The following is a 12,772-nucleotide window of genomic DNA, read 5'->3' on the forward strand; positions in this document are numbered from 1 at the left end:
TGACTCGAACGATCATCGTCGTACATGTAGAGAGAGTCGTCGCATACAACGCACTTACACGATAGTGTGCGTGAAGGGGGTTAAGTAACGAATGGAAAAAAGAAACTACTTATTGTTGAAATCCTGAATATCCGTTGCTAAATTTTTTATAAATCAAAGATAATGATTTGCGGCAATGCCTGCATGGGCAGAAAGATATTCGAAAGAGGTCTATAAAATCGTGAGACAAATCACACACCCACAAATGGCTAAGCTGTCCAGTGCCCAGCAGAATATTTCAGTCCCGTCCAATTTTTTCATGAAACAGTCAGAGGCAATAAATGACACTTATTCAGAAATATAAATACGATAATGCATCTATTCCTTACTTGTACTATGTTCACAAAACAAAACAATAATCCATACTTTTTCAAGAAAGCTTCGCCTATTTTTTAAATACAACATTAGCTTGAGTGCTGCAATGGGCATTCAACCGGTAGAACAGTGTTCAAAACCTTAATACTTCAGCCACCTCAACTTAACCCGATCAAAATAGTTAATTTAGATTTGGTTGGGGTGCGCCACACCTGGACAGCAGTGCAACGTCCAGGGAACGCGTGAGGAGCCCAGCAGCAAGCCACTGTGGTGGATCCTCCCCCATAAAAAATAAATTTAATATCGTTGTGGGCGCATGGCCCACATATCAGATATTAAACTGATAAGAACAGATACTACACTTGATCTTAGCCAAAAGGCCGAGAAAGGTATGACTTACAACCGTGCCCCCGCCCCTCCATTTATACTCGTCCGACCCTGCCCCGCCGTGCTCCGCGAGCGATGTGGGACTAATCGAACCGGGAGGTTTCCCGTCTGCGGGGTGGGCTTCGCTCCCGAGTCCCGACCGTTTGGGCAGAAGCAAAGAGGCCCAGCGAGAAGATAAAAGGGCCTCAAAGCCCATTTCCCCATCCCTATCTGCGGCGGCGGCGTCTCGAGCAGAGAGGGAAGGAAGAGCATTCTATTCTACCCTAGAGAAGAGAAGAAAAAAGAAGCAGAGGAGGCGGAGGCGACGACGATGTCGGCGGTGACGGCGGCGGTGCCCTTCTGGCGTGCGGCGGGGATGACCTACATCGGCTACTCCAACGTCTGCGCGGCGCTGGTGCGGAGCTGCCTCAAGGAGCCCTTCAAGACCGAGCTCTCCTCCCGCGAGAAGGTCCACTTCTCCCTCTCCAAGTGGACCGACGAGAAGCAGCAGAAGCCCAGTAAGTTCCCCGATCCGATCAAGCCCTTGTCTCGCGTCCTTGACCCGGTTTGATTTGCCTGGTCACGGAATGAATCTAGGGTTCGTGGATCTGGCTTTGTGTTGTTGGATGTGGATCTTGTTTCTAGGTCTACCCTACCGGTTTACCTGTCTAGGTTGATCTGCTGGATTGAATACGATCTGTTAAATGGCACGGATCTGGTGTGCGTCGCTTTTTTTTTCTTCTGTTGGTAGAAATGCGTGTGAGGAGGGGATGTTCTTAAAGTTAGCTGTCAGTGTAACATACATACTGTACAAGATTATTTTGCCATCTGCTAAGGACGACGGTGTATTGGGAATTTTAATTCTTCCTATAGCCTGGAGCTGCTAGAATCGTAAGATTATGTTTAACAGTTTTAGCACTAACATAGTGTTACTTGTCTCCTGGAAAATAGAGACGAATAACCATGAACGCATGAAGTGGTAATAAATAGTGAGGGTACTATCCTGAATGTTACCTTTCATAGGCTGGATTGGGTGGGCATGATGGTGCTTATCGTCTCTGTTTTATGCATAATGTTACCAGGTAAAAATATATTTATTCCATTAAAACCAGGAGAAACTCAATAGTGGTGACTGTATTTGAAGATTAACTGTTGGAATCCCTCCTGAACTTCTACGCAGTCATGGTTATTGATTAATCCCTGCAAGCTTTTGTGACCGATTTTTTTCCCCTGATGCAAGGAAAATACCATGAGCTTAATTCGTGGCACCATGTGTCTGCTGTGTGCGCATTAGCATTCACGAACTCATGCCAATGACAGAAACCTCACGAGGCAAAGGCATGTGTGTTTACTAATAGATGGGGCTGGTGTGGTAATAATTAGCACATGTAGTTTATCACTTTTAGCGTCATTCATGCCACATAGTTCTGAAAATGCCTCTTAAGATTTGTCATACCCTATTTGTATGCTCAGAGCTGGTACCAAAGCAGAGGGAGTTTATTCAGCCGCATGCATGATTGCATGTGAACACTGAGTAAAACAGCTGGATAGGTGCAATTAGGTTTGTAGTTTTTCTTTGAAACGGAATTAGGTTCGTAGGGATCTGTAGCGATATTGATTTTGTGCTTCATATAAGTATCGATATTGTAATTGCAACTCGGGGGCGCTGTCAGGAACTGCAGAAGTACATGTAGTTGGGTTTTGGAATGCTTAAGTGACTGTGATGGTTGTTCTCTTGCGTGATTTGCATGAAGTGTTGAATCCAACATCTACGCTGTTCTGAATAATTTGCTTACCCAGCTTCTGTGATGATTTGTGCACTTGCATATTTAATGTCTTTCTTCCTGGTGGGCATTCAGATGAGGCTCTTTCTTGCTTTGGTTTTACTTCATGCTGTATTGTTCTCTTGAACACTGACTTGGTTGTTCATGTTGCAGCTGTGCGCACGGATGAGGAATGAAGATCAGGTGTAATGGTGATGTTCTGAGAAGTTTGTTGATTTGTGGTCCGGTCTTAAGAATAAATTCGTTCGGTGACAATGGATCTATTCCGATACTATGTTGTTATATTTACTAATTGCTCCTTTCCTACTTGATGAACCATGTGAAACTCTTGTCGTGTGGTACTCGAGTGAGCGTGTTTATATACATTATGTCTGCCGATGCTTTAATATTATGTACTGTACAATATCTCTAAAGCTTATGAATAAACTGTTTTAGCTATATAACTGCCTTGGTGTATGTGCCATTGGTAATGCAAGGCCAGCTCAATGTTTGATCTGTTGTATAGGAATGATAAGGGCGAATATTACTAAATGTGCTCGGATCACTTCCGCAGCCTTTTTAAAATATAAACTGTTTTGGCAGTTTAAAACATGTGGATCTATAATATACTCCCTTAGTCACAAATTACTTGTCTTATATTTGTTCACATATGGATGTATTTAGACATATGTTAATGTTAGATACATCCGTAGATGTATCTAGACAAACCCAAGACAAGTAATTTGGAACATCGATAATATGCGTTGTACTTACTACAACCTCTAGGAGTAATGACTTAAAAAAATAACTTATACTTCATTCGTTTCAAAAAGTTGTTTTAGATTTGTCTAGATATGAATGTATTTAATCATGTTTTAGTATTTAGATACATTCATTTTTAGACAAATTTAAAATAAGAATTTTAAGACGAAGGGAGTATAAGTTGGGAGTATTGTTCAGATACACGATGGATCTACTTAACTGACCTAAAACGTCTTCCATTTGTTGCATCAAAAAAAATCTTGATAACAAATTATAGGATCACACTTTGATTTTCCTTTTTGTGAAACTTCGGTTTATTTATTTTAAAAATTTTGAGATCCGATGGACAGGAGCCTATGCGCCTATCTATACGGTCCTTTTGCCGTAGGTGCCAACATGCCTCGGCAATTTATGTGCTCCCTCGGTTCCTAAATATCAGTCTTTTTTAGATGTTTTATCAAAAGACTACATGCGGATGTATATAGACATATTTTAAAGTATATATTCATTCATTTTGCTTTGTATGTAGTTTATCAGTGAAATTTTTAAAAAGACTTATATTTAGAAACGGAGGGAGTATATAATATTATGCGCTTTCTGCCTGAAACTTCTACTGTACAGGATCGTGTTGGTAATAACCGATTAGCCAATGACAGCCATTGACGCTACAACAAAACGATTCACAGCCGTGCTAAATATCAGAACGTGCTTTCTTTTCTAGAGGCTGAAAACTTGTAGCTGCAGCTGAAGGATGACAAATACAGTATGACACACGCAAATTCAGCATTTCATCAAGATTTAGAACAGAAAAGCTGTTATGATCAGAGGCTCAGTTAGCCAAACTGGTCTAGTTATCTTAATAATATTAGGGGCTTAGCTCAGTTTATTATAGCCTAGGGAATGTAATCAATACTTTTAAGATTAAGCAAAGATCAATCTATTTTGATCGGCTTTCCATCGCGTCGTCGCCCCCATCCGTGCGAGACGGCACCCCTGCGTCGGCGACCACGGCCGATCCCTTCCTTTTCCTACAACCTTCGGTCAGGATCTGGTAGAACCCAAGTTTCTATCAAAAGACGCAATAGACAACAGGACCTGTCAAATCAAATGTGGTAATTTACGCTGTGCACCAAGGAAATGTTTTTTTACTATCAGGATACTGGACTGTCTGAGTAAGTACTTCCTTTGTACCTAAATAATTTTAGTTGGTTAGATACAAAGGGAGTAAGAGTATGTGACACTGACGCAGTACAGGACTGCGGCGCAGACACCAAGACTCATCCATTGTCTCAGAGACGTTTCCTGTAAATTTGACCCACCATTACAATTAGAATTATGGAGGCCATCCCCAATAGAAATTATGGAGGCCATTGCCGATAGAATAGACCCCTTAATTACAGCTGATACGGTTAGAACTTGAAGGCGGAAATATGCCACAAGTCAGAAGATGGTTTTATCAAGCCCCATCGTTTGAGTTCCAATAGAAGTCACCTCCTTCGGTCGGGTAACCGTATGGGAGATGAGGTCCATAAACAACACTGCCGTTCAAAAATGCCATCTGGTCCACCTGCGCCGCCGCCTGGTAAGCGTCCGGGGCATTGTCGTGAGCCGTGCTGTTTTGAACCGGGTAGATGTTCGCGCTAGCATCCTTTGTCCGCCCACGGGCAGCCCGCTTGTTCTCCAGGGGACCGTCCGCACTCAGCCTGACCATTTGCTGCTGGATTTCAATCAGTGGGCTGCAAGTGAATTTCGATTTAGCGCTCTTCTTTGCATCCGAGGACTTGAATTCAAGCCGGTACAAGGCGAAGGCATCGCGGTCGTTGATCTCATATTCATAGAGGTGCCATTCATAGCTGGTAGACGGCTGTGGATCCATGTAGTAGGATCTCTTCAGACCCCCAAAGTCTTTCATCACCTGCTTCCTTGATTCATGCCAGCCACGGCCGTTGTAATCTGGCAGGGACCTTTGCTTCCGGTTTCCGCTGTCGAATGCCCTTCTTGGTTTGTCAAAGAAAAGCCATTCTCTCATGGATTCACCTTCAAAGATGTAAAGGTCGAAAAGTTCTGCAGATGATAGAAATGAACAAACAGTGAGAACATAATTACCGGTACCGATACAAATGTAAGAACATGAGTTATGTGGCAAGAAGTTACCAGGTGCGTTCCAAGGGGACTTCGTAGTTGCAGCCCCTTCACAGACAGGAATACCGACATGCTTTCCTTGGATTTTTGCACTAAGAGCAGCAAACAAAGGGCCGTCTTTTAGATCAATGCCTCTAGGACGGATCACGGGCATTGTGCCTGGAGGGCCCTCTTCCTTCACAGCCAATTCAGCATGGTACATGCTGCAGTAATCTTGCCACCTTTCAGATCCTTGAGCTGGCCGAGGGCAGTCCCAGAGAGCGCACTTCGGCCTCAGGAATGAAGCAGGTGCTGGAGTCATTGTTGTGAGCAAGTCTGACATGTGGAGGAAAACATCACCAGCATTCTGCCCATAGTTGCTCATATCAAGATAGGCATTAGGGGGCAACTCTTGTGGCAAATTGAACTGCGGATATTCTTGCTGACCAATCCCTTCAAGGTTATTGAGGATTTCTGGATTGGACCCAGGAAGGTTTATCTTGTAATCATCATCGTAAAGAAAATCCTCAACAGTAAGCTCCTGGTTCACATAGTACATCTGGAAGGACATGGCAAAACCTTGTTAAATTTAGCTCAGTTATTTCAAAAGTAAAACTCAAGAAATGGAAGTGGCAGACAGATGGCAAAACTCCCAACAACCTGGCACCGAATCTAAACAAGATGTCCTGTAGAAAGCATAGAATACTGGCGGCTGTTCTCAACAATGCAAGATGATTGATGGTCTTGGCGCTGAGATGACCCCTTCTCCAGAAATTCACTATGCTATCCCTCAGGCAGCACAATCCCAACTAATCCCAGGGCAGAGGTACAAGGTTGTGTGATGTTTCACCCTATGTGCACAAGTATAAAAGAAAAATCCATGTACAACATGAATTTCCTTGGTTTGATTCAAACCAAATTAAAAAACCCACATTTGGTAGCTCGTGCAAGGAATGCAGGCGACCGCGGCCGCATCCGCGTCCACCTACATCCAATAACTATTTTTGCCAGCTGTGTCGCACAAAGCTGGAAATACCACTCTTCTTGAATGCAGCTTGAGCTTGGTAAGAAAGGTTTTGCAGGGAGGCTTTTATGGTCAAGATCAGCAGGCTTCAGTCTGGACATCTGGGACTGCTGGACTGGGAGAACCCAGCTCCAATCTTCTTGTGGACTTGTGGTTCATGAGCAGAAGCAAGCAGTAGATAGAGGATGTCTAAAAAGGCTAAGTATGGCGACTTCAGATGGTAAGGAATTGTTTCTTTTTTCAAAATAAGGAAGTCCCTGTGCAAGATCTTCTAGCGTGAATAAGGCAGGGGGCAGAAAGTTAGGATCCCGTTGTTGCCTCCACTTCTGAAATTTGGCGTGATATTTGATTTTGCTAGACTACTAGAGGAAGTATCCAACGTTGATTGATCCCTTTTTCCTTGCTCCTCATCCTTTAGAACCATCCTTTGGTTTGCAGGGTTTTTCCCATCCCTAACTGAATGAAGTAGATACTGCTACTTCTACAAAAACTTTGACCAGTGTCTGCGCTTATCGTGTATGTGCTGGTGCCAAAGTTAAGTATAAGGCAGCGCACAGCAGAAGAAGAAAAACATCAGCAGGGGTATCACATGAGCAAGCTAAGGGGTAGAGAAGCAGGCAGAAAATGAAACTAAAATGGATGATATCCTAATTTAAGATGAAAAACAAAGCACCCTTGTACCCCATGAGATGGTTAAAGACCAAAAAACTTACTTTTTTTGTCTCCAAATATACTGCAGATCAGCTTAACAAAACTAAATATTTTAGAACTCACCAAATACACTAACAATAGTCTGAACTAACCCGGATGGTTTCAGATCCATGTGCTAGAAGCAATCATGAAGAATTTCAGCTAACTTCATAGCTAAGCAATTGTAATAGAAAAGCAAAGTACTCCTGTACACCACCAAAAGGCTTTAGTTTTCTTCTCCATGTGTCTTTGCATAGTAAAGTACACTATAAATCAGCTTAGCTAACCAGTATTTACACCCAATTACAAGAAGCACCCTTGAGATATCAAGTAATTTCTTAACTATTGGAATTCCAGTTGGCTACCAGTCCCTTAATCAGCATCTAGACATAGCGCAGAACGGTTTCTATGAGATATATGAACAAGCATATTCTCGAGTTCAATTTTATGCTAGACATAAAAATTGCAACCACCTGGGGGCTGTACTCTGACTAAATGGAGCATGGATTACAGGATCAGACCTAAAGCTCAGTGGCTTTGCAGTCTGCGGGAATCTATTACTGTTATATAGATGTAATGCAAAATTGTAAAACTAGGTAGGTAATTATTATCCAAGACCAGCGAAAGGATAGAGCCGTAGAACCGTTTGTGAAAACTGTTATACTATGCTTTCATCGATATCTCAAGATGCCCCCGGCCTTACCAGCTGCTAATCTATTTGGCCCAGAGCACAGCCGTGGTAAGTCCTCTCCTATGTTACTGGCTAACCTGATGATCCTTCAAGAGCGCCTGCCATACAGCCCTTTCATGCTCATGTTAATGAAAGGATAGAAGAACGGTAGAGTTTAGTACTTTACTATGTCTTACACTTAGTTCAAAGGCAAAATCTATTGCCAAAGAATAAAAGTTTACTCTTAAGCTACGATTTTGAGCACAGAAGCACAGAACGCTTGTACAGGCTTGATTTAACTGACGGCATCGAAGATACAAACTAATTTAACAAACATAAGTTGAAGACAAGAAGGAATAGTAAGAACTATGCAACTCCTGGAGCCACATATTGTCCATTGTGGTTGTAAATCACATATTTTTACCCCAAAATAAAGTAATAAGCCAACTAGATCCGGTCTATCAGTATCACTGCAATGAGATTGGAAAACAAGCCAAATCACCAAAGGCAGTAGCTCAAGCCTTATATTATATAGAAATTTCTAATTTTACCTCTAGACTGAAGACAACCTATATTGATATGCACATCCATCACGGGTCTCCATATAAATTCAAATTTGAATATTTGTGATTCTGATGAACTGATCAGGATATAGAGCCCCATGTCATTCCCCACGAACACTTGATTATTATTATTTTCCATAGGAAATGCAGAATCCTCACCAGATGACTAACTGGAGGGTAGTTGCTATCAGGTCCACATCATATATATATATCCAACTATAATGTATACACATAATCTAAAGACCACGGATCACACATTCACAGTAGCAAACTGTCACAAAGCTATAACAAGCGCACCTCCGCTGCCTAGAAAACACAGCCACAAGTACAGTAGCAAACTGTTAACAACAGCTTATTAAGACTACCTGATCGTGGAACACGGCAGTAGCAGGAGTGGCCATAACCCCCTGACCCAGCGACGGCGGCTGCTGCGCCACCGTCACTGGATCCGCGATCGCTTCCTCGCGCGGCTCCGGCTTCATGTCGTGGTCTCCCCCCTGCGGGTGCCTGCGGGCCTGATCAGCAGACGGCCGGGGCAGCTGCTCGACGAGCTGGCTGGTGGCGTCGTCCTCCTCCTCGGCCGCCGCCAGCTGCGGCGGCCGCGGTGTCTCGGACGGCGGATCCGACTGGTCCCGGTTGTCGTTCCCCTGCCGCGCCGCCGACCACAGCCACCCAATCAAACACCAGCAAAAACAACACGGCGGAGGAACGGAAGAGGGGGAAAGGGAGGGAGGGAGCGTACCGCCTGGAGGGAGGAGGCGGGGGACGGGACGCTGAGCTCGGCGCGCCACTCGCGGAGCATCTGGTGGAGCTGCGCCTCGAGGAGGACGGCGTCGGTGGAGCGGGCCTCCTTGCGGGCGTACTGGAGGCCGGAGAACATGTCCTGGAGGTCGTCGACGCGGGTCTTGGCGCGGGCGCGGAACTGCTGGTGCCGCGCCGACCCCGACCGCGACGAGCCCTTCCGCATCGCCGACGCGCGCGCCGTCCCCGACCGGTCGGTCGGCGCGGCGGAGGGAGGGAGGGAGGGAGTGGATGGGGGCCGAGCCGTGCGGCGGCCTCTCCCTCGCTTTGCGCGACGAGAGGAGAGATGCTCGTATAATTTGGTGTCCTTTTCTTTCTCTCTCTCTCTCTCGCTCGCTCGCTCGCTCGGTATGGCTGCCACTTTGCTGGGTCGGCTCGCTGAAAAGCGACGGCCGCGGCAAAAGGGAGGCGGGGGATGGGCCCGCCGGACGGAGTAGATAGGCAGGAATCCACGACTCGTCGTCAAAGTCGACAGCGTCGTCCGGTAAAACAGTGTCATGCGGTGGACTCGCTCGCCCCGTCGCCCGGCAGCCTTCGCTTGCCTCTTCGATTTTGCTTCGTCGCCTCGCCTCGCCGCGTCTGTCTCTGGTGGCCAGGTTCGTCTTCCCTCTTCATGTGGGATGAGACGTTTCTATTTCTCCTTTTGTCGTTCGAATCTCACCTTTTCAAACCGTCTCAAATCCCTGCTTTCTCGAAATGAATCCGTGTCAACTTGTGTGGTGACCAAAGACACAGGAGTTGGCACACTGCAATGCGGACCCCTAAAACGGATATTAGTATCCATCCACACACGCGTTTGTGCACGGTAAGGGCATGTACAAGGGTTGATAAGATAGTTTTATTTTAAATCTTACATGTAATTTATGGATGACAAAAAAAGTCTACAATAGTCATCTCTTAATCTTATCTTCTATAATTAGCTATTTCTAAAAACATGGTGAGACATATTGTGTTAAGAGATCACCTCTTGTCTTTTCTTAAATAAGAGAAGGCAAAACCTTTTTTTCGAGTTCCCTCTCCTCCACCTCATCATTTATCCTATGTGGCACTCCTAAGATAGCACCATTATACATACCCTAATACGGAAGTTGGTCATTCAACATACCGGCATACATTTTAAATGGGGTATGGGTAAACCGGATGATTTCATGCAACCGGACCAAGTTCATTATATTTCAACTATAAACAAAAGACTTTTTGTTTAACCTAATTCAAATGATTGCCGACCGTGGCTACATCCGTATCCAACGTCATGTCTTCCCCATGCCCGGCAAGGTCATAGCCCGTGAGCTCCCAAAAGTGGAGTTGCGAAGGGGAAGAATGAGCCGTGGGTCGTGGCCCTCCTCGGACCCAAGCCATGGCGGCATCCCACATCCTACTCTTCCTCGTTGGAGTTCGTTGTGTCGACGGTGTCGAACGTGGATGGCCCGACCCCGTGGTCCTTGCAGCGAGATGCGAGCCGCGACGACGGCACGGCTGATGACGTCTGCGATCGCCTACTGTAGGATCCAAAGTAGGTCTAAAGGGGGGATTAGACTACTTGATCACATAAAAACTTAACCTTTTTCCAATTTTATCGGTGGACAAGTTTTTAGCAATTTTACCAAGTCTAGCACACCCTACAGATGCAAGTCTATGAGTATAGCAGTGGAAAGTAAAGACATGCAAGTGTAAGTAGAGGGTAAAGATAGGAAGATCAAACACAATGAAGACACGACAATTTTTGACGTGGTTCCGATAGATGGTGCCATCGTACTTCCAAGTTGATGGAGACTTCAACCCACATAGGGTAATGGTTGTGCGAGTCCATGAAGGGCTCCACCCACGAAGGGTCCAGGAGAAGCAATCATGTCTATTCCATCATGGCTTACTGTTGGGGAACGTTGCATGAGAAACAAATAATTTCATACGCACACGAAGACCTATCATGGTGATGTCCATCTACGAGAGGAGATTTGGATCTACGTACCCTTGTAGATCACACAGTAGGAAGCGTTAAGAAACGCGGTTGATGTAGTGGAACGTCTTCACGTCCCTCGAACCGTCCCACGAACCGTCCCGCGATCCGTCCCACGATCCGTTCCAATCTAGTGCCGAACGGACGACACCTTCGCGTTCAGCACACGTACAACTCGACGATGATCTCGACCTTCTTGATCCAGCAAGCAAGACGGAGAAGTAGATGAGTTTTCCGGCAGCGTGACGGTGCTCCGGTGGTGGTGATGATCTACTCCTGCAGGGCTCCGCCCGAGCTCCGCAGAAATCCCGATCTAGAGGTAGAACTATGTGGTCTAGGGTTGAGTTGCACGTGACAAAAGTTGTCTCAAATCAACACTAAAATACCACTATATATAGGAGGGAGGGGGAGGAGGCTTGCCTTGAGGGCCAAGACCTCAAGGGGTGCGCCGGCCAAGGAGGAGGAGGAGGACTCCTCCTCCAATTCGGTTTGGGGAAGGAGGACTCCTCCCCTTCCTTCCCACCTCCCCTTTTTTCCTTTTCCTTTTCTTTTCTTTTTGGTATTTATTTAAGTGGCACCATGGGCCCCTTGGGCTGACTCCACCAGCCCACTAGGGCCTTGTGGCGCCACCCTATGGCCTTGGGCTCACTCCCGGGTGGGTGACCCCCTCCCGACAAACTCCCGGAACCCATTCGTCACTTCCGGTACACTGCCGGAATTGCCCGAAAACCTTTCGGTAACCAAATGAAACCATCCTATATATCAATCTTCGTTTTCAGACCATTCCGGAAACCCTCGTGATGTCCATGATCTCATCCGGGACTTCGAACAACATTCGGTAACCACGCATATAACTCAACTATACTAAAACATCGCCGAACCTTAAGTGTGCAGACCCTGCGGGTTCGAGAACTGTGTAGACATGCCCCGATGCACTCCTCGGTCAATATCCAATAGTGGGACCTGGATGCCCATATTGGATCCTACATATTCTCCGAAGATCTTATCGGTTGAACCTCAGTGCCAAGGATTCATATAATCCCGTATGTCATTCCCTTTGTCCTTCGGTATGTTACTTGCCCAAGATTTGATCGTCGGTATCTGCATACCTATTTCAATCTCGTTACCGACAAGTCTCTTTACTCGTTCCGTAATACAAGATCCCGTGACTTACACTTAGTCACATTGCTTGCAAGGCTTGTGTGTGATGTTGTATTACCGAGTGGGCCCCGAGATACCTCTCCGTCACACGGATTGACAAATCCCAGTCATGATCCATACTAACTCAACGAACACCTTCGGAGATACCTATAGAGCACCTTTATAGTCACCTAGTTACGTTGCGACGTTTGATGCACACAAGGTATTCCTCCGGTGCCAGTGAGTTATATGATCTCATTGTCATAGGAATAAATACTTGACACACAAAAAACAATAGCGATAAAACGACACGATCAATATGATACGTTCATAGTTTGGGTCTAGTCTATCACATGATTCTCCTAATGATGTGATCCAGTTATCAAGTGACAACACTTGCACATAGCCGGAAAACCTTGACTATCTTTGATCAACTGGCTAGCCAACTAGAGGCATGCTAGGGACATTGTTTTTGTCTATGTATCCACACATGTATCTATGTTTTCATTCAATACAATTATAGCATGGATAATAAACAATTATCACGAACAAAGAAATATA

At 45.4% G+C, this 12,772-nt stretch overlaps 2 protein-coding genes and 1 non-coding gene across 3 annotated transcripts; 1 reads left to right on the plus strand and 2 right to left on the minus strand.

The window, feature by feature from the left end:
* Positions 1 to 550: 550 nt before the first annotated feature.
* LOC123445886 lies at positions 551 to 747 on the minus strand. The gene has a single exon (XR_006631244.1). It is a non-coding gene; the product is annotated as a U2 spliceosomal RNA (small nuclear RNA).
* Positions 748 to 823: 76 nt separating this feature from the next.
* Positions 824 to 2,944, plus strand: LOC123444428 (ATP synthase subunit epsilon, mitochondrial). Its single transcript, XM_045121131.1, has 2 exons — positions 824 to 1,238; positions 2,658 to 2,944. The coding sequence occupies exons 1-2, from the start codon at positions 1,052 to 1,054 to the stop codon at positions 2,678 to 2,680; spliced, it is 210 nt and encodes a 69-aa protein (XP_044977066.1). The 5' UTR covers positions 824 to 1,051; the 3' UTR covers positions 2,681 to 2,944.
* Positions 2,945 to 4,511: 1,567 nt separating this feature from the next.
* LOC123444429 (transcription factor VOZ1-like) lies at positions 4,512 to 9,555 on the minus strand. The gene is made up of 4 exons (XM_045121133.1): positions 9,056 to 9,555; positions 8,679 to 8,960; positions 5,400 to 5,925; positions 4,512 to 5,309 (listed from the first exon to the last, which is right to left on the minus strand). The coding sequence occupies exons 1-4, from the start codon at positions 9,278 to 9,280 to the stop codon at positions 4,702 to 4,704; spliced, it is 1,641 nt and encodes a 546-aa protein (XP_044977068.1). The 5' UTR covers positions 9,281 to 9,555; the 3' UTR covers positions 4,512 to 4,701.
* Between the last annotated feature and the right edge of the window lie 3,217 nt (positions 9,556 to 12,772).

Source organism: Hordeum vulgare, chromosome 3H, assembly GCF_904849725.1.
Source record: "Hordeum vulgare subsp. vulgare chromosome 3H, MorexV3_pseudomolecules_assembly, whole genome shotgun sequence".
NCBI classification, from domain to species: domain Eukaryota; kingdom Viridiplantae; phylum Streptophyta; class Magnoliopsida; order Poales; family Poaceae; genus Hordeum; species Hordeum vulgare.